This window comes from Hyperolius riggenbachi, chromosome 9 (assembly GCF_040937935.1).
Source record: "Hyperolius riggenbachi isolate aHypRig1 chromosome 9, aHypRig1.pri, whole genome shotgun sequence".
Classification (NCBI taxonomy): domain Eukaryota; kingdom Metazoa; phylum Chordata; class Amphibia; order Anura; family Hyperoliidae; genus Hyperolius; species Hyperolius riggenbachi.
In genome coordinates, this window is record NC_090654.1 from 282,319,620 (window position 1) to 282,342,240 (window position 22,621).

At 41.0% G+C, this 22,621-nt stretch overlaps 1 protein-coding gene across 1 annotated transcript in view; it reads right to left on the reverse strand.

Moving 5' to 3' along the window:
- DEGS2 (delta 4-desaturase, sphingolipid 2) overlaps positions 1–22,261 on the reverse strand; it is a 36,119-nt gene extending 13,858 nt beyond the window's left edge. Inside the window, exon 1 of the mRNA XM_068252362.1 lies at positions 22,141–22,261. Within this exon, the coding sequence (XP_068108463.1) occupies positions 22,141–22,222 (82 nt within the window). The 5' untranslated portion in view covers positions 22,223–22,261. The remainder of the gene's footprint in view (positions 1–22,140) is intronic.
- Between the last annotated feature and the right edge of the window lie 360 nt (positions 22,262–22,621).

A 22,621-nucleotide genomic window follows, 5' to 3' on the forward strand; every position in this document is an offset into this window, starting at 1 on the left:
CCACTGCAAAACGCAATCGCTAATCGCAATAGCTAGCGTTTTGTATAAGCAGTTTGTAAGTGATTTCTTGAGCGTTTTAGGGAGCGTTATTAAAAAGTGTATCAATTTGCCAGCGATGGTGTAGCGATTAGCGTTTTAAAGTCTGATTGGTCCTTTCAAATCATTTTCATTTTATTACAGTGTGCAGTAACTTTAAAACGCTAGCAAAATCGCTCCATGCTGGTTTTGATGAGCGATTACGCTAGCGATTATATACTTTACATTGAAGCGCAAACGCTAACAAAATGCTGCATGTCCTGCGCTTGCGATTTTCCAAATCGCAAACGCTCCTGTGGAAGTTGCCCCATCCATTAACATTAGCTGAGCGTTTTGGGAAAACGCTAGCGTTTTCAAGCGCTCCCTAAATGCTCACAAAAACGCCCTTGTGGGTTCCAGCCCTAAGGGCCAGTCTACAACTTTTTTTCCAACCTGTGACTCCTTTGTAACGTTGCACATGAAGTCATCAGAACATTGCTGCAGGCTGAGACAGATATTTTTTACGAACCCTAGAGAGCAGGGACAGTGTACAAAATCTGGTCATAGTATTCAAAATCTGTTGGGCCTCATACTACACGGAAGAAGAAAAACTGACCATATATTGGCCAATCAAAATTGGATATTTGTAAACACCTTAACCACTTAACAACAATGTAACTTATTAAAACGTCCTGTTTGAGCCGGTTAACGGCCCCAGGATGTTTTAATACGTCAGTTGCTCGTTCCTGCCGCCGCTCCGCACGGGTCACCACCATCTGGGATTGGGAAGGAGGATTGAGCGGTCCTCTAGCCAATCGCAATGCCTGAAATGAATGGACGTGACAGCGATCAGCGGCCACATCCACTCATAAAAAAGGAAACTGTCACAGCATAGTAAAATAAATAAATAAATAATAATAAAAAAAAAAACACTTCCTATTAAATGGAAAGTGTTCACTAGCGCCATCTTGTGGCCAAAAAGTAAAATTACACAAAGACAATACATACACATAAGATGGGTACACACGTCAGATAAAAGTCTTTGGAAAATGAAAGATCACAGACCAATTTTACCCCCTTCTATGTAGTATGAGAGCCATACTCTACACAGTCTATTCTATGGAGCTGAACTCCCCATCAGATAGAAATCTTTGCAAGATGCTGTACACAGAGATGCTGTACACATGCAACAGATCAGTATCTGCAAAAGATCCGTTCCTGCAAAATGCATTGATAGTCTATGATATCTGCAGATCTCATACACAACTTGTTTAACAGACATTCATCTGCAGATCAGACAATCCTCTGCCGATCTGAAGATCCATCCTGGTGGATCTGATCTGCAGATAATTGTCCGTTAAACAAGGTGTGTATGAGGATCTGCAGATATCATAGACTATGAATGCATTTTGCAGGAACGGATCTTTTGCAGGAACGGATCTTTTGTAGGAACGGATCTGTTGCATGTGTACAGCATCTTGCAAAGATGTTTATCTGAGGAGGAGTTCAGCTCCATAGAATAGACTGTGTAGGTATGGCCCTCATACTACATGGAAGGGGGTAAAATTGGCCTGTGATCTTTCATTTTCCAAAGACTTTTATCTGACGTGTGTACCCACCTTTAACAAGTTCACCCCCAAGGGTTTTTACTCTAACGGACCAGAGCAATTTTCACTTGTCAGTGCTCCTCCCTTTTATTCCCTAATAACTTTATTACTACTTATCACAAGAAAATTATCTATACCTCGTTTTTTTCGCCACCAATTAGGCTCTCTGTGGGTAGTACATTTTGCTAAGAATTTTTTTATTCTAAATGCGTTTTAATGAGAAAAAAAATAAAAGAAAGAAAAAAAATCATTATTTCCCAGTTTTTAGCCATTATAGTTTTAATATTAAACATTCTCCTGTGGATAAAACAAACACATTTGATTTGTCCAGTTGTCCAAATTATTAAACTGTTCAAATGATGTCCCTCTCACAATGTATGGCGACAATATATTATTTTGAAATATAGGTGTTATTTTTCTGTTTTGTTTTTTTTGTTCTGGCCATAATTACAAGCCCCTATATAATAAATTAAAATTAAATTTTCCCCCATGAAATATAGATTAAAAAAGCTGAGTCCCTAAGGCAACTATTTTTTTCTTTATTTTAAGCTGATTTTTTTTTTTTACAAGTCTTTTTTTTTGGGGGGGGGGGGTTGGAAGTATTTTTTTAATGATGTGTATGTACTTGTATATGTATGTATCTTGTATGTGTAATATACTTTTTGGCCACAAGATGGCGCTCGTGAACACTTCGTTATAGGAAGTGATTTATTTTTTTTTGTACACTTTATTGAAATGTAACAGTTTCCTGTTTTATGAATGGAGGTGGCCGCTGTTCGCGGTCACGTCCATTCACTCCAGGCACTGCGATTGGGTAGAGGACCGCTCGGTCCTCTTCCCCAATCACTCAGCACGGGATCCTGACGGAAACTGCGGTGGTAGCGGAGCGCACAAGGCGGTGGCGGGAACGCGCGACGTATTAAAATGACATGTTGCCGTTAATAGGGTAAAGCATGATATTTTAATACGTTAGTGTGTCATGAAATGGTTAAATTTTTTTTTTTTTTTTTTTTTTTTTTTTTAACTTTCAAATTTTTATTAGCAGAAAATAATTATACAACAATAAATTGAGCAACATTGACATCTGCTAAATTTTTAAATAACATACGCATATTTTAACATTCAATCTCCCTTGAAATATGCACAATAGAAATAACATGTCAAGGTAAACTAACACAATATGAAAATACAACAGTATTAACATAAAAGTAAAAACAATCAAAGTAGGTTCTAGTCCCTCAATCTTATTTACTGGTGGGTCAGAATAAAGCTATTAAATGTATTATAATAAGAAGCATTATATTATGGATTAGCATAGATGCCTCTCTTAAAATTATGGCATATATTATGCGTTCTTTCTTAATCTATTCTCCATGGATATATTTAAGTTATATAAGGAAATAACTTGGGAAAGGGATGGGGAGTCACTTGATTTCCACTCACACACTATTTGATGTCTGGTGGCACAGATCACCTGAGAAATCTCAAGCCTGTAATTCAGTGGAATTTCATCTATGCTGATATGTAACAGAGCCAACTGAGGAGTTAGTTGGAAATCTTCCCAAATGTTTTCTAAAATAAAATGTACTATTTCTTGCCATAAAGTACTAATAAAGGGACATTGCCACAAAATATGATAAAGAGTACCTATCTTCCCACAATTCCTCCAACAATTAGGCGAATTATTTGGTGCAAATTTGGATACAATTAAAGGAGTAACAGACCATCTTAATAAAATTTTATGAAATGTTTCCCAATGTGTTATACACTTAGAAAAACGAGAAATATGTAAAGAGGCTTGCTTAATATGAAGGATTGTTATTTTAGTTTGCATTTCTATTGACCACTGGTTAGTGTAACATTGGAGTTGATGTTCATTCCCCATAATGAGTTCCTCATAACAAAGCGAGATGCCTTTTTTTAAGGGAAGAGTAGCACAAATATATTGTAATAATCTTTTGGGAACCAGGGGTAATTTGTATTTTACCTTAGACCAGCAGTGCTTTAATTGAAGAAATGTATAGAATTCAGTGATTGGTAAAGAATACTTCTTAACAATCTCTGAAAACAATAAAAAATTACCATTTTGGACTAATACATTAATACTAGTTATGCCAGATTTAATCCATCTATTTAGATTAATAGTGTTAATTAAATAAGAAAAGGTTGTTAAAGGGATAGAAGGTATCATGACTTCTTCACTTTTAAAGGATTTAATCAGGTATCTCCAAGCTGAAATAGTGGATTGAATTGTGGGAAAAGAAGGAATTTTGATAGTTTTCTGTATCATATTAGCTAAAAGATAACTCTTTAGATCACCTTTAACGAGGGATTGTTCGATTTGTACCCACAATGGAAGATCAGTACGTTGATGCCACCAAGCTTTTGATATCTCTATGTTGCATGCATAGTACATAGCCCTAATGCAAGGCACACCCATCCCCCCTAACAGTTTAGGAATCATTAGTACTGTAAGCTTTGTTCTATGTCGTTTGCCATTCCATATATACTCAGTTATGATCTTATTTATTTCCTTAAAGAATTTTGGTTTAATCGGAATATGAACTGTACGAAGTATATAAGTTATCTTAGGAAGGGTTTGCATTTTGTAAGCTGCTAGCCTGCCAGCCCAAGAAAGGCTATTTAATGAAATGTTTTTAAGTTCTTTTTTATTTTTTTGTAGAAGAGGGGCATCATTTAATTTATAGAGATCATTAAAATTTTTGGAGAGTGTAATGCCAAGGTATTTTATTGAGTTTGAAACCCAGGGAAAAGTATATTTACTTTGTAATTCTTTAATAATTTGGTTAGAAATATGAACCCCCAAGATAAATGATTTAGAATGATTAATTTTATAATATGAAGCCTTAGAGAAGCTCCCAAGAACCTCAACCAGAATTGGTAAAGATATTTTGGGACTAGTAATAGCAAGGATGGTATCATCTGCAAATAACCCAATTTTATGATGATATTCAGCTATTTGGATACCCTGTATTTCGGGGTTATCTCTAATGGCAGTTGCTAAAGTCTCCATTATTAGAGTAAATATCAATGGGGAAAGAGGGCATCCCTGTCGTGTCCCATTAGTTATAAGAAATTCTTTAGATGTGAATCCATTAGATGACACTACAGCCGTAGGACATGTGTATAATGCCATTATCCCTTGATGAATATTTCCCACTATCCCAAATTTTTTAAGTGTTGCTGAAAGAAATCCCCAATGAACCCTATCAAATGCCTTCTCTGCATCTAGAGAAAGATACAGAGAAGGCACCTTATTTAAATCTGTATAACGTAATAGGTTTATGAACCGTCTTGTTCCATCACTGGATTGCCGACCTTTCACAATGGTTAAATATTAACCCCCTTGGCGGTATGAAAAATACCGCCAGGGGGCAGCGCAGCAGTTTTTTTTTTATTATTTTTTTTTTAAATCATGTAGCGAGCCGAGGGCTCGCTACATGATAGCCGCTGCTCAGCGGCATCCCCCCAGCCCCACCGATCACCTCCGGCGATAGGCGATCAGGAAATCCCGTTCAAAGAACGGGATTTCCTGGAGGGCTTCCCCCGTCGCCATGGCGACGGGGCGGAATGACGTCAGCGACGTCGGGACGTCATTGGGAGACCCGATCCACCCCTCGGCGCTGCCTGGCACTGATTGGCCAGGCAGCGCTCGGGGTCTGGGGGGGGGGGGGCGCGCGCCGCACCGGATAGCGGCGATCGGGCGCGCGGCGGCGGCGATCGGGGTGCTGGCGCAGCTAGCAAAGTGCTAGCTGCGTCCAGCAAAAAAAAAATTAAGTAAATCGGCCCAGCAGGGCCTGAGCGGCACCCTCCGGCGGCTTACCCCGTGTCACACACGGGGTTACCGCTAAGGAGGTTAAACAACATCAACAACTTACACTTCCAAAGCCCTCCCCCCCCCAAGAAATAAAATAAAAACAACACAAAAACACAACAACACAAATAAAAAATATCAGTTTCCAAAATAAATCACATGAACAGTTGCCTTAGGGTTTTTTTTATTAATCTATATTTTATGCGGGAAAATTATTTTTACTTTACTACATAAGGGGCTTGTAATTATGAATCGGACAAAAAAAAAAAAAAAAAAAAAGAAAAACAACACCTATATTTCCAAATACTCTATTGTCGCCATACATTGTGATAGGGACATCATTTAAACGGTTTAATAATTGGGACAATTGGGCAAATAAAATGTGTCAGTTTTACCCACAGGAGAACATTTTATTTTAAAACTATAATGGCCGAAAACTGAGAAATAATGAATTGTTTCCATTATTTTCTTATTTTTCCCGTTAAACTGCATTTAGAATAAAATAATTCTTAGCAAAATGTACTACCCACAGAAAGCCTAATTAGTGGAGAAAAAAAACAAGGTATAGATCATTTTGTTGTGATAAATAGTAATAAATAAAGGGAATAAAAGGGCGGAGCGCTGACAGGTGAAAATTGCTAAGGACCGTTAGGGTAAAAACCTTTGGGGGTGAAGTGGTTAATTGCCAGTTCTTAAATCTAAAGCATGGTACACGCCTCCAATTTTCATTGGCTAATTTTACCACCTCCATGTCATATGAGGGTCAACAGATGTTGAATACCATGAACAGATTGCGTTAGGTAAACCCTCATTACTGCATAGAGGTGGTAAAATTGGGCAGTGATTTGCCAATCATAACTGAATACATGTACAAGGCTTTACTAACCTCTAAAAAAAAAAAAAAAAGTCACAAATATAAATTCCTGACATAAGAAAAGTAGTGGTATGTGCGCTCCTCTTCTACAGCTCTAATAAATATAATATACAGTACATATAACTAAAAGCCAAATAACAAAGTGTTTCACACTGATTTAGCAGATCGCTATACAAATGGGTGAGTATTTGCACCCTAATGGCGTTTGTAAGTTGAAGTAGAGCGCTCTATGCAATAACCAGATGTATAATGCAATAAACTTCTAAAACAGAGACATCCCTAATCCCTCAATACAGTCCACTTAAAAGTCCATTAGTAGCGGTCTCCATCCCAATAGTACATATACTGCTCACCAGAAACGTTGGCTGACCAATCACAATCAGCATAAACAGCCTGTAATAATGGTAGCTGGTGATCCCTCCGAAGTTCTCCGTATATACCTCAGGGAAAGAATGCTCACATAGCGTAATACTGTATACAACAGATGGACAGGTTCCCTCCACCAACACTGCTAATCACCAGTGCCAGGCTAACCACCGCCACACACCAAGTGTGTATATCTGATAAATGAAGGCTCACCAGATCCAATGGCTGACCGTATCACAGACCAGCTTAACAGCGTTTCTGGTATGCCTTCCTTGTTCCAGCACAGCTTCTCTCCAGAAACGTTGGCTGACCAATCACAATCAGCATAAACAGCCTGTAATAATGGTAGCTGGTGATCCCTCCGAAGTTCTCCGTATATACCTCAGGGAAAGAATGCTCACATAGCGTAATACTGTATACAACAGATGGACAGGTTCCCTCCACCAACACTGCTAATCACCAGTGCCAGGCTAACCACCGCCACACACCAAGTGTGTATATCTGATAAATGAAGGCTCACCAGATCCAATGGCTGACCGTATCACAGACCAGCTTAACAGCGTTTCTGGTATGCCTTCCTTGTTCCAGCACAGCTTCTCTCCTTAAAAACTCAAAGCGGGCACACAATAGTGTATTACCGTTTATTAAAATAAGTTAAAATAAGTAGTGCACTCACAATTTTCCATAAAAATATGCGCATATCAGAGCTCACATAGACGTCCACCTCATGATCATACTCGCGTCTCCACACAACAGTCCGAGGCCACGCCCAACCGGTTTCGTCATATGATGAGTCGCCCCTGATGAGTCATATGACGAAACCGGTTGGGCGTGGCCTCGGACTGTTGTGTGGAGACGCGAGTATGATCATGAGGAGGACGTCTATGTGAGCTCTGATATGCGCATAGTTTTATGGAAAATTGTGAGTGCACTACTTATTTTAACTTATTTTAATAAACGGTAATACACTATTGTGTGCCCGCTTTGAGTTTTTAAGGAGAGAAGCTGTGCTGGAACAAGGAAGGCATACCAGAAACGCTGTTAAGCTGGTCTGTGATACGGTCAGCCATTGGATCTGGTGAGCCTTCATTTATCAGATATACACACTTGGTGTGTGGCGGTGGTTAGCCTGGCACTGGTGATTAGCAGTGTTGGTGGAGGGAACCTGTCCATCTGTTGTATACAGTATTACGCTATGTGAGCATTCTTTCCCTGAGGTATATACGGAGAACTTCGGAGGGATCACCAGCTACCATTATTACAGGCTGTTTATGCTGATTGTGATTGGTCAGCCAACGTTTCTGGAGAGAAGCTGTGCTGGAACAAGGAAGGCATACCAGAGGGGGCGTGGTTACACAGCAGAGTGAATGGAAGTTTAATCCTGCAGCTCTCTGTGCAAAGCATCTAAAAAGCAACAAAAAGCAGCCTTGGAAGTTCTGATTTTCAGCCTGAAAGCTGTTGGAACATCCCCTGACCAAGATGGAGTGGAGTAAAGCGAACCAGAAGCAGAGGAAAAGTTCCCAAGTTCCAAGAAAGCTGACTGACTTCTATGAAGAGATCAGCCAAGATGGCCACCGTCATCTTCCCTTACAACAGCATGGGCAGGATGGCCACAGCCAGCAGCAGCATGGATCTCCTTTCAGCAGCCCCTTCCTCACTCCTATACAACAAAGGAATAGATATGCATCGCTGGCTACCTCATTCCACAGGAGCAAATCTAAAGGATTCCAGCATGAAAGTGAGGAGGAAGGAGAGGATGACACAGCAGAAAACAAGAGAGATAGAAGCCCCAGGAAGCCTGCTAAAACTCAGCAGCAGCACCAGGAATACAGTGACACTCAGGTAGGACAGACTGTTATCCCCTGTCCCCCTCCAGCCATGCCACCATTACAGACCCTGCCAGACCCCTTTGCAGACCTCCAAGCCACTGATGAACCCATATCCCAGAACTTCTTTAAAAAGTTTATGATATCTTTCAGTGGGATGATGCAAAATAATGTAATGGAGATGAGAAGCGGGGTAATGGAGATGAGAAGCGGGGTAATGGAGATGAGAGAGGACATGAGGCAATTAGCTGGGCAGATGTCACAGTATATGAATCACACAGACAATAGAGTGTCTGTGCTGGAGAAAAAAGTGGCAGACATTACTACTGCTTATAATGAGATGGTAGATGCTCATCAGAAGGTGCTGGGAGAACTGTCATGGCAGAAGGAAAAGATTATAGACTCTGAGGATCGCAATAGAAGGAACAATGTTAAAATAAGGGGCATTCCAGAGTCTGTGAAAACTGAAGCATTGATGGAGTATGTGAGAGATGTTATAAAGACTGCCTTGCCTGACATTTCAGACACTGATCTTATTGTGGACAGGGCACACAGATTACCAAAGCCCTCTTTCATTGCAGACCACCTGCCAAGAGATGTGATCCTGAGGATTCATTATTACCATATCAAAGAGAGGTTTATGGGAATAACAAGGAAAGGACAAAAGCTTCCTGATCCATATAAACACCTGATCTTGTACAGTGATTTGTCACAAGCAACTCTGAAAGCAAGGAAGGCCTTCTCAGACATCTCATATACACTAAGGAATAAAGGCATACCATATGCATGGGGATTTCCCACTAAAATGAGAATAATGAACTATGGAACCACCTTTGTAATTAAAGATTCAGAAGAAGGCTATGAACTGCTGAAGAAATGGGGAATTCAAATTGTGAAAGCAAAAGACAATAGATCCGACCGCTTTAAAGGGCAGCCCAGACAATTCCCTATGGACACTTCTCAACCACCATCAGAAGAAAATAAAGCATCAGAGGCTTCCAGAGGTGATGAAGACTAAGTGAAGGATGCTTATCCACAAACTGTTTCCCCCAATTGGACCTTTCCCCTCGCAGAAGGATTTCTGCTAAGGAGGTGAAATGTCTCTAGTCCACTGGATGGACTTGAACAATTTGTGTTCAATGTTATTTTTCAGTTTCTTTTATTCTTTTTTCATTTTTTTGTACTATAGAGGTATGCTGACAGTTTGTCAGTACAACACTCATCCTTTTTTTTTTATTATTATTTTTGAACTTTCAGTTCAAAGGATCATTATTTGGTTCTTTAGTGACTTTAATAGTAATACCGCCTACTTTGAAGCGATTTTGATGTATGTACTGTATATAACATTCTCAAATTTGTTTTCTAGGAAAAATGATAAAAAATGGTCCAAGTATATTTCTCTCAACAGAGTTTCAGTGGAAGAGTCCAGGTCAGGTGACTATATAAATATTGATGTATTGATGATGTTTTTAGACATATTGAGGATGTTTAGCATATATGAAAAAAACAATGTCTCAGGAATTTAATATTTTATCCCTAAATGTGAGGGGTTTAAACTCCAATAGAAAAAGGTTTTTGTTAAATAAACTAATTAAAGAAGAAGGGACAGATGTAATATGCATCCAAGAATCTCACTTGGATGAAAAAGGGGCATCTAAATTAAAAATATTACAATTCTCTAAAATATACCACTCCGTGCTACAGACCAAGAAAAAGCGTGGAGTGTTAATTGCATTTAAAGATTCCCTGGGTTTTGAACTTACAGAGGTTTATAATAGTCCTGATGGAAGACTGGTAGTAGTGAGAGGGAAAATTAATCTAGAGGAATTTACCTTTGCATGTGTATATTCACCTAATAAACATCAAGCCAATTTTCTCAATAAAAAATTAAAAAAAATAAAAAATTTAACAAAAGGTTCCCTGATTATATCAGGTGACCTAAACGCAGTTACAGACCCAATCATCGATTGTACTGCTGGAAAGAGGAAATCTTCTGCGGTTATTCAGTCCACTTTAGTCAACAATGAGCTGTATGACACATGGAGATGCTTGCACCCTGGGGACAGACAATATTCCTTTCACTCAGCCATATACCATTCTTTTACTAGAATAGACCACATATTAACAGATAATTTTTCACTCCCATTAGTATCAAAAATAGAGATAGGAACTAGAATATGGTCAGACCATGCTCCTATTACAGCTAAAATTAAACTAAAAAGCACCCCCAATAGCTCTAATTTTAATTGGAAAATGAACAAAATAGTCTTAAATTCAGAAACAACCTCCCCAATCATTAAAAATAATCTAGAAGAGTTCTTTTCCCTTAATGATACAGAAGGTATATCTAAAGTTACGTTATGGAATGCACATAAGGCCTATATTAGAGGCGTTTTTATGAAGCAAAGTGCAATTTTAAAAAGGAAGTTCAGAGAAAAAACAGATAAATTACTTAAGGAAATACAAAATTTAGAAAAATCTATTTTTATTCAGAACAAAAAAGAATTAGTGCCCAAACTAGAAGCTATCAGACAAGAATTAGCAGAGAACTTATACTCACAGTATGATAAATGGCAAACTATTTTAAAAGAAAATTGGTACTCAGACAAAAATAAAGCAGGGAAGGCCATGGCACAGAAAATTAAAGGTAGAAGAGTTAGACAAAGAATAATAAAAATTACCCACCCCGATACAAAAATCAATGTCCACCACCCCCAAGATATTGTTAATGCCTTAGCAGTATACTATGAAAAATTATATAATTTAAATTCAGATCCCCAGACCTACTCTCCATCCCAATTAGAGATAGATCAGTATTTAAATAAAATTAACCTACCCATTTTATCAGAATTCGAGCAAAAACAATTAAATATCCCTTTCCACTTAAAAGAAGTGGAATTAGCTATCAGAATGCTGAAACAGGATAAGGCACCAGGAGTTGATGGATTTATCAATGCCTATTATAAAAAACACTCAAGTATTCTATCAAAACATTTGGTAAATATGTTCAATGAGGCAGCAACTCTTGGTGTCTTTCCTAAAGAAAACTTGACAGCAATAATAACCACTATCCCCAAAGAAGGAAAGGACCCATCTGACCCAGGGAGCTACAGGCCCATCTCCTTGTTGAATACAGATCTCAAACTCTATGCAAGAGTATTAGCAAACAGACTTGCTCCCCTTATACCGCAATTAGTTTCTCCAGATCAAGTAGGTTTTGTGCAGGGAAGAGGAACATGTGATGGAGCAAGGAAAGTTATGGCACTTCTGCATCAGGTTGGTCTCTGTCGGACGCCTACTCTCTTCATCTCTTTGGATGCGGAGAAGGCGTTCGACAGAGTCAGCTGGACATACATGTCTTCTGTACTACAGAGATTTGGGTGTGTGGGACACATCCACAGAGCTATTATGTCTCTTTACACACAGCCTTCTGCAAAGGTAATATCATCTAATACCTTTTCATCATCCTTTGATATTCACAATGGCACACGACAGGGATGTCCTCTCTCCCCTTTGATATATGTGTTAACACTTGAGCCCTTGGCACAGAGCATCAGAGACAATAAGAATATCCATGGAATTAAATTACCCTCAGCAGAGGCCAAACTTGGCTTATTTGCTGATGACATTTTATTGTACCTTCAGAGACCTGTAGAAACTTTACCCAACCTTAAAATTGAATTAGATCATTTCTCAAAAATATCCCATTATAAACTGAATGAAAATAAGACAAATATATTGCCATGTAATGTACCAGCTAAGTTATTAGAACAACTTAAACAATCTTGTTCATATACTTGGGAGCCTAAATTTATAAAATACCTAGGCATACATTTAACCCCCACCATCAACCAGTTATACAGAGAAAATTTTGAACCATGGTTAGGTAAACTCAAGATTCAACTAGACAATCTTTCTAAATTTGAATTTTCTTGGTTAGGAAGATCAGCCGCTTTTAAAATGTTAATTTTGCCCCAATTATTATATTTATTTAGAAATATCCCTATAAAGATCCCACAAAAATTCTTTACATCAGCACAAAGAATGATAAATAAGTTTGTTCTTATGAATAAAAAACCAAGGTTCTCAAATAAAATCTTAATTACCCCTTCTTTGAATATGGGACTAGGAGTACCAGATTTGGAAATTTATTACAAATCAGCAATCCTAGAACAATCAAGAGCTATCTGGTGTAATGATAGGAGTAAACAATGGGTAATAATAGAATTGGAACAAATCCCGGATAATGAACCCCTCCCCTATTTGGAAGCCAGACTAAATTGGAAAATTCCCTTAAAAATTCCTAATCCTATCACAGCTAACTTTATTAGAGTATGGAAGGAGATGATCCACTACAGTGAAAAACATCCTTTATCACTACATATAGAAGTCCCATTACTTAATTTAGCAAAGGCCTTGAAAAATTTAGATTTAGAAAATTGGTCACAAAATGGTATAATTAAAGTAGCTGATCTCATGGAAAATGATAAGCTTAAATCCTTTGAAGAACTTACCTCAACATATGACATCCCACAATCTGACAAACCCAAATACTTTAGAATTAAAAAATTCTTAGATAAACACTCCCCTCAAAATATATCCTATTTACCTCAAATAAAAAAACTTTTAGACCCACAAAATAATAAGAAAAAGGGAATTGCCATATTTAATAAAACACTTTTACAACTTAAAGATGAAGGCCAAAGATGGCAACTGAATAAATGGCAGGATCTATTAAACATAGATCTTGATCAGGAAGAGTGGGAGAGGGCCTACAGGTCTCTTAAAAAATCAACTAAATGTGTCCTGCATTATGAAAACTTTTTGAAGCTTCTGTGGCAGTGGTATTATACTCCAGAAAAAATTTCTAAGTTTGATGGCAATACTTCCCCCCTTTGCTGGAGAAATTGCAATGAAACTGGATCTTTAATTCACATTTTCTGGTCATGTCCAAAGATCACTAATCTCTGGGGAGAGATAGAGACATTTCTTAAACAATTGCCTATGTTTCTGAGCACAATTTCACCTGAAATGGTATTACTCCATGTTAGAACATGGGACCTTCCCCCGAGTGAAAGGTTTATTTTCAACCACATTTGTGTAGTAACTAGAATATTGATTGCCGACAACTGGAAGTCACACTATGTACCAACATTAGAAGAAGTATTAAGGAAAGTGGAATCCAACATGAGAGCTGAAAGATCTTGGGCTATAAAAAACAGTACTATAGGTGCATTTTGGAAAAAAGCTTATCTATGGCCTACTATATATGTTGATTCTAAGATTCAAGAAGTCTAATCTCTTATCTAACCCTCACATGGATAAATGAATAGTGACTATTAATGTTGTTGTACTAGGGCATTGTCTAGAAACTTAGTGTTGTTGTTGCCTGGCTTGGACTCTCCACTGTTACATTACATCACTTGGACCTACAAAGTAATAAGATAAGTATATTACTGTTATTGTACAAGAATACCTCAGTAAGAACTGTGAAAAGTAATTTTCAGCTGTTTAGTATAGTTTAGTTTAGTTTAGTTTAGTTTAGTTTAGAATTAGTTTAATTATATTAGTTAAGTCATAACATTAATATCTGAATAATTAATTGGAATTGGGAAAGCAAGACGTATACCAAAATATCTACATATACTCTATGTAGCCCAACTCGATGTAGTTTAACAGCTAAGTGAGATAGCAGTGATCCTGTGGGGACGGCAAGTATATAGGAATAATACTTAAAGAGGATGCGTCCTCTGGAGTCTCTGTAGGGAGGATTTAAGACCCCCATTCTCCAGAGGTACTGCTCCTACTAAACCTTAATTAACAATACATTTTAGGAATTCGTTAGAATGTAACTAACAGGATCACTGTTTAAAATAACAAAAATGACATTTAGGTTATTTTGGAAAGATAGGTGCTATTAGGCCTACAAAGATAAATAAACAATCCTTTCTTTAAAAATTTATGGTTTAAAATTGATTTAAACATTTTTTTTCTTGAAATTTGCACTATTTGCATATTTACGCGCTATTTACGTGGTTTTTATGCGTTTACTAGGCGTTTTCTGTGCGTTTAGCGATTTTTGCGCGTTATCGCGCGTTTAAGTGGCGTTTGACGCGTTTTTTACGTGCTTACGCGTTATTATGCGTAAAACCTCATTGGGTTGCACTCATGTGTATTTTTGTGCGTATTTTTGCGTGTAGAGATGCACATATTTAACCTTTTAAGAACTAAATAGCAACAAGTATACTAAACTCAGCAATCATCTTAAGAGATACTAGCCATTGATTTATAAGGGAAAGTTATTATACACTGTTTATGTATAACTGAAACTGAATGTATATTTGAAAAATCAACAGTATATTTCTCATTGGACTGCTGTAATGTAAAAAGTAAGTTTATTTTTATATTGTTTTAATATGTCTTGGCATATTGTTAAAATTTTTTGGAAATTCCAATAAAAAATATTGAAAAAGGAAGGCATACCAGAAACGCTGTTAAGCTGGTCTGTGATACGGTCAGCCATTGGATCTGGTGAGCCTTCATTTATCAGATATACACACTTGGTGTGTGGCGGTGGTTAGCCTGGCACTGGTGATTAGCAGTGTTGGTGGAGGGAACCTGTCCATCTGTTGTATACAGTATTACGCTATGTGAGCATTCTTTCCCTGAGGTATATACGGAGAACTTCGGAGGGATCACCAGCTACCATTATTACAGGCTGTTTATGCTGATTGTGATTGGTCAGCCAACGTTTCTGGTGAGCAGTATATGTACTATTGGGATGGAGACCGCTACTAATGGACTTTTAAGTGGACTGTATTGAGGGATTAGGGATGTCTCTGTTTTAGAAGTTTATTGCATTATACATCTGGTTATTGCATAGAGCGCTCTACTTCAACTTACAAATAAATTCCTGACAAACTGAATTCTGCATGTTCTATAAACTTATTTGTCCCATTTTTGTCAATTCACTACTAACAGTTTTCAGATACGATCCACTCGCTTAGGGCCCGTTTCCACTATCGCGGTTTCCGTCGCGATTCCGCAGAGTTTCCCCGCACACGAATCGCACGGGGAAACTCTGCCATAGGGGATAGCGGCGCTGCGGCCGAATCGCTTGCGGGAGCGATTCGGCCAGAACCCCCCGCAGAATTCGCGGCGGAAGCTGCGAATCCCATAGCCGTGCATGGCACGGCTCATGGGATTCGCCTGCAATCCCGCCCACCCGCTCAGTGCCGGCGTGCGTCTCCGAGACGCACGCCGCACTAGTGGAAACGAGCCCTTAAAGTTCTGGTTCAGATCCCACAAGTTATGGGTGCAGTCCAACCAGAATTTGCCTATTAAAGAGAGTCTGAAGCGAGAATAAATCTCGCTTCAGAGCTCATAGTTAGCAGGGGCATGTGTGCCACTGCTAAACCGCCGCTATCGCTAAACGGGGGTCCCTTCACCGCCAAATCCCCTCGGTGCAGCGGGGGAGCGCTTCCTGGTTGGAGCAGGGCTAACCGCCGCAGCCCTGCCCCACGCGCGTCTGTCAGCGCGTATCTCCGCCTCTCCCCCGCCCCTCTCAGTCTTCCTTCACTGAGAGGGGCGGGGGAGAGGCGGCGATGCGCCGCTGATAGAGGCGACTGGAGGCAGGGCTGCAGCTGTTAGCCCTACCTCCCGGAACGACCAAGTCTGCGACCAAGTCTTGCGGGGGTGGGTTTGGAGGTGAAGGGACCCCCGTTTAGCGGCGCGATAGCGGCAGTTTAGCAGGGGCACACATGCCCCTGCTAACTATGAGCTCTGAAGCGAGATTTATTCTCGCTTCAGAGTCTCTTTAAGGCGGACCTGAACTCAGAACTTCCTCTCTGCTCTAAAAGGTATGCAACAGCATAATAACCAGAGGAACTCCAGCCTAAACCAACATACTGTCATTAAGTTACATTAGTTATGTTAATTAAAATAGATAGGTAATATAATCTCTTACCCACACCGTTTTAAAAGAACAGGCAAATGTTTGATTTCATGATAGCAGCCATCTTTTTGGTTGAAAGGAGGTGACAGGGAGCATGAGGCACAGTTCCATCTGTCCTGTGTCCTGATCACCCCTCCCAGTTGCTAGGCAACGTGAACAGCAGCATAGGAAATCCCATCATGCTTTGCACAGCATCAGGGAAAAAAAGCACGGGCAGTTTTCTTTGATGGGTGGAGCTTAGCTAAAAATGCAGCTAAAAATGATGCTTTGGTAAGAAAAACAAAGTTCTGATGCTGTGAAACTGTTAAAGAAACACCAAGCCTTTGCAGTTCTGCTGAGTAGATTTATAGTCCGGAGGATCACTTTAAAGAGACTCCGTAACAAAAATTTCATCCGGTTTTCTTCCATCCTACAAGTTCCAAAAGCTATTCTAATGTGTTCTGGCTTACTGCAGCACGTTCTACTATCACCATCTCTGTAATAAATCAACTTATCTCTCTCTTGTCAGACTTGTCAGCCTGTGTCTGGAAGGCTGCCAAGTTCTTCAGTGTTGTGGTTCTGTCTTCTGTGATGCATCTCCCCCTCCAGGCCCCTCTCTGCACACTGCCTGTGTATTATTTAGATTAGTGCAGCTTCTCTCTGCTCTATTATCTTTTACAAGCTGGATAAATCCTCCTCTGAGCTGGCTGGGCTTTCACATACTGAAGAATTACATACAGGCAGAGCTGTCTGCACTCTGCAGGAAGAAACAGCTTGACACTTCAGTGGAAGATAGCTGCAGAGGGAAAGAAACACACAAATGATCTCTTGAGATTAAAAAGGAAGGCTGTATACAGCCTGCTTGTGTATGGATGTATTTTCTATGTGTACATCAACCTACTTCCTGTTTTGGTGGCCATTTTGTTTGTTTACAAACAAACTTTCTAAAACTGTTTTTAACCACTTTTAACCACTTGAGGACCCACCCTTTACCCCCCCTTAAGGACCAGCGCTGGTTTGATTGATCTGTGCTGGGTGGGCTCTGCAGCCCCCAGCACAGATCAGGGTGCAGGCAGGGAGATCAGATTGCCCCCCTTTTTTCCCCCCTATGGGGATGATGTGCTGGGGGGGTCTGATCTCTCCTGCCTGCTGTGGGTGGCGGGGGGGGCACCTCAAAGCCCCCCTCCGCGGCGAAATTCCCCCCTCCCTCTCCTACCTGCTGCCTCCCCTGGAGATCCGGGCTGCACAGGACGCTATCCGTCCTGTGCAGCCAGTGACAGGACGTCCCGTCACATGGCGGCGATCCCCGGCCGCTGATTGGCCGGGGATCGCCGATCTGCCTTACGGCGCTGCTGCGCAGCAGCGCCGTACAAATGTAAACAAAGCGGATTATTTCCGCTTGTGTTTACATCTAGCCTGCGAGCCGCCATCGGCGGCCCGCAGGCTATTCACGGAGCCCCCCGCCGTGATTTGACAGGAAGCAGCCGCTCGTACGAGCGGCTGCTTCCTGATTAATTAGGCTGCAGCTGGCGACGCAGTACTGCGTCGCTGGTCCTGCAGCTGCCACTTTGCCGACGCACGTTATGAGTGTGCGGTCGGCAAGTGGTTAATGCGGCGGGGAGCGGCGAAATTGTGACAGAGGGTAATAGGAGATGCCCCCTAACGCTCTGGTATGTTAACTTTTGTGCAATTTTATCAATACAGATTCTCTTTAAGGCCTCTTTCACAGTGCGACGTTAAAGTCGCACGTTAAAACACCATTTAACACAGAACAACTCACTGCAATGAAAAAATCAATGCCCCATTCACAGAGCACACGTTGCGTTGGTGACCAACGTTGCACATTAAGTGAAAGTGCTGCATGCTGTGCATTATACACGTTATTAGCTGCGTTGGACTGTTTGCAAATGCTCAGTAATGACTTGGAAACATACTTTTCATTGCCTGTATGCTCTACTGTATGCGACCGTAATGGGGCATTAAGTTGCGTTGCGACTTTTTGGGGGCATTGCGTTGTAATTTGCGTTGCGACTTTAACGACGCATCAAAACGCAACGTCCTACTGTGAAAGAGGCCTTAAAGAAAAACATTTCTTTGTTACAGTGGACATAAATATTGCAATAAATCTGCAGTGTCTCTACTCCCTGCTTTCATGGAAGCACACATAGGTTTAACATCCTGTGTTTACAAATTAGCTGCTCTGCCGAGACAGCCAGCTGACACCTGCTGAGAGATCAAATTAAAGCTGTGATTAGTCACAAATGAGCGGGGATTAGACATTCTAAACTTTCTAAATACATACAGGGTACATTTCTCTCTGTTTTCCTATTGCCCTGTGCAACAGTTCAGGTCCACTTTAAAGGATACCCGAGGTGACATGATGAGATAGACATGTGTATGTACAGTGCCTAAGCACACAAATAACCAGGCTGTGTTCCTTTTTTTCTTTCTCTGCCTGAAAGAGTTAAATATCAGGCATGTAAGTGGCTGACTCAGTCCTGACAGGAAGTGACTACAGTGTGACCCTCACTGATAAGACATTCCAACTATAAACGCTTTCCTAGCAGAAAATGGCTTTTAAGAGCATGAAAGATTAAAAGTGTCAATAGTTCATAGATTATAGCTTTGGCATACTTCAAAGAATGTGTCATTGAGTAAAACACAATAAAACAATTAAAAAACTTAAAAAGTAGATTTAAACATAAAATAAAACTGTGGAATATCTTAAAAAGTCATTTTTAGGAGAAAGAAGATAGATACAATTGTTTATTTCATTAGTTTATTTTCTCCTCGGGGTGTCCTTTAAGGATTTGAAGTAAAACTCAATGAGGGCTGGAACCCACTAGAGCGATTTTTTTGAGCGTTTAGGGAGGTTTTCAAAACGCTAGCAATGTCCCTAAACTCTCAGATAATGTTAATGGATGGGCCAAATTCCACTGGAGCGATTGCGATTAGGAAAATCGCAATTGCAGGGCATGCAGTATTTTTGGAGCGTTAGCGTTTCAATGTAAAGTATATAAACGCTTACGTAATCGCTTATGAATCGCCATGACCATCCTCCTCAGTCGCCAGGGCCGGCACTACCATAGAGACAATGGGGCAATTGCCCTAGGGCCCCAGAGCCTGTAGGGGCCCCCATGGTGTCTCCCCCCAACTTAACTGTTGTTCCCCGGTGCCCCCTGCAGAGTCTTCGGGTAAACCAGGTGGTGTCAGCCCCCGCCTCAGGGTCCTTGGGTGGAAATTTGGGTTCCAGGCCTGAAACTGATTTCTTTTGCTTTACAGATTTGATTGTGAATGAGGAAATGGTTTCTTCTGCACACTGCTTAGATTATGGAAGGTTAATAGAGGTAGAAGGACCTTTTCTAGTCCTCATTAGTCCATAATTTGGCTTCCTCACATTCTCAGCTGCAGGTAACTGGAATATCCAACGAAGCTGAACATATGATTACTACTGCCCAGGCTGCTTTCTAATAGGTTTGCCAGCGTTCTCAGCTGCCTGCAGCTCTGCAAAATCACATGCAAGCCTTCTGCTGTAACCTACAAAACTTTTACTAAAAATAAATGAAAAACAAAACAAACAGTTTAAACAAACCAAAGGCTACAAGATTTCACACACACACCATACATGTTCCAGGGCTCCACATCCAGTCACTGGAGTGTAAAATGAGAATAAGTTACTACACATATTTGCTTCATTATTTAGTGGCGAAGTGAACAATGCTGACATATAAAGATGGCCAAACTTCAGGCAGCTTGCTGGGCAATCGACCATCTGATTCCATTATAAACAAATTGGATGAAAAGAAGTGCCGCCAAGAGTACGCGCAATGGACGATGCAACCAATTTAGAGCCAAAACTGGTTGCTTGTATCGGTCAGAAATATTTAAAGAGGTAGGTCCAACTTGCTCGATCGGGTGCGCAACAGTAATGGCCTGCAATATCGGGACAAGGGACGTACGCAACAGAAGCCCCCCCCCCCCCCCCCGGGTGTTCCCCCAATGTAACATTCCCCCCCTCCCTTCCCCGGTGCGGTACACATTATTACCTGTCCATATCTCCATGTCTGCCGCTGGCTCAGTCTTCATACACACACCCCATGAGTTTGCCAGCATACCATGGGTGCATGACACGTCATTTATTTCATGCTTCCACGTATACGCCAGCAACCACGTGGGGCATGTGTACGAAAGGGGGGGGGGTTTACATGTGAGACAGCGCGGCGGATGCAGCGTCACAAGGACGATTCTCGAGAGATTTCATGCTGAACTTAAAGTGTATGGGCAGGCATCAGATCTCTCTCTCCGATCAGAGAGAGATCTGTCTCTTGGTAGATCTGCCCATACATCTTCTGATGTATGGGCATCTTAACTACTTAAAGACCGCCCCACGCCAATGGGCATTGTCGCGGCGGCAGCCCCGGGACCGCCTAACGCCAATTGACGTCAAGTCCTGGGGCTGGGATTTGCAGGAGATCGCGCGTAGGCTAAGCGCGCATCTCCTGCTTCAGGAGCAGAGATCCGCCCTGACTTCAGTCTCCGAGACTGCTAGAAGGCGAAACCGCCGTCTTTACACATTGTACAGCGCTGCGATCAGCAGCAGCGCTGTACTGGGGACAGCCGTGTGACACGGCTGTCCCCTCCTGACTGTCGGCGGTGATCGGCTGTCATAGGCTGAAGCCTATGACAGCTTATCACATGGATTGGCCAGCGGGGAAAGGGAGGGAGAGGGGAATATAAACACATTAAAAAAAAAAGTATATAAAAAAACCCAAACATTTATTGAAAAATAAACATCCGGGGGGCGATCTGACCCCACCAGATCGTTGGTGGGGAGAAAAGGAGGGGGAATCACTTGTGTGCTGTGTTGTGTTGTGCAGTCCTGCAGCTTGGTCTTAAAGCTGCAGTGGCCATTTTCACAAACATTAGCCTGGTCTTTAGGGGGGGGTTTCCACTGTGGTCCTCAAGTGGTTAACATGTAGTAAACGGTAGCAGGCAAGTTCCAGTTAGAATGAATACTGAGGATTAAAAGTGCGTACATACATCCAATTTTGATTAGCCAATCCATAACCAATTTTACCTCCTCCATGTAATGTGAGTGCCAACAAACAATACTAAAAGCAGATCTTGTAGGCAAACTCTAATACTACAGGATAGTAGTAAAATTAGCCAATCGATATTGAATGTGTATACCAGGCTCAACAGTTAACGTACATTGCTCTTTGCCTTATAAAATAAGCTGCTGTTTGCACAAATGCAACTAAGGACTGATGTGATCACACTGCTTCCTAATTTTCCACTAATGCGATTGCATAGGAGCCCAATCATACTGAAAACGCAGCAGGACAGAGATCGTGCTCAGGCAGAAAAACGCACAGAAAATGCATCAAATGGGACAAATGCAACTAATGAGAGTACGCATTATGGTTTCCATTAGGTGTAACAGTGCTTTGCCATTAGAATAGGAGCTCCAAACACAGGGAAGCGCCCCAAGACTAGGACAGCTGGCTGTGACGACCAATCGTTTTTCAGGCGATCACATGAACCCGGGATTCTGATTGGTTGCCTCCAGTCTCCTTTGCACCTATCTTGGCGAATCAGCCCCCGCTGTATCTCACGGTTGGTATATATGGAAACTTCTCCCTGTATCTAGCGGTAAGGCACTGTTAGTAGACATGTAAACTTACCAAGTATCTCTTGCCGGCGCTGGGAGTGAGGTTGCTCGCTGTACACCCATTCAAAGTCCCCCCGAGTGACTCTGTTACCCATGGTGGGCCCAGCAGCAGCAGCCGCTACACCTGCCTGCAGCTCTCTGATTGTTCCCAGCAGGAGTGAGAGGAGGGGCTGGAGACTGGCTCTGATATAACCTTCCCTGACCACATGGGAGAGGCCAGACAACACTTTCATGTACAAACCCAAACAAAACTCTATTCAGCTATGCAGAATCAGGCGTGCACCAGGCTGCTACTCTGTGCTGAAGGATTTGTTTTCTGTAGAAGCAGTAGAGTGTTGTACCGTGTTAGCCATCAGTAAAAGAAAGGAATTTGAATCAGGATGATACCATTTATTGGCTAACTTAGAGATGTATAAACAGTGAGCTTTCGGCTGATAAAAATCCTTTGTCGGACTGGTTCCTGACAAAAACTGAAAAACACAGCTTATATGTAT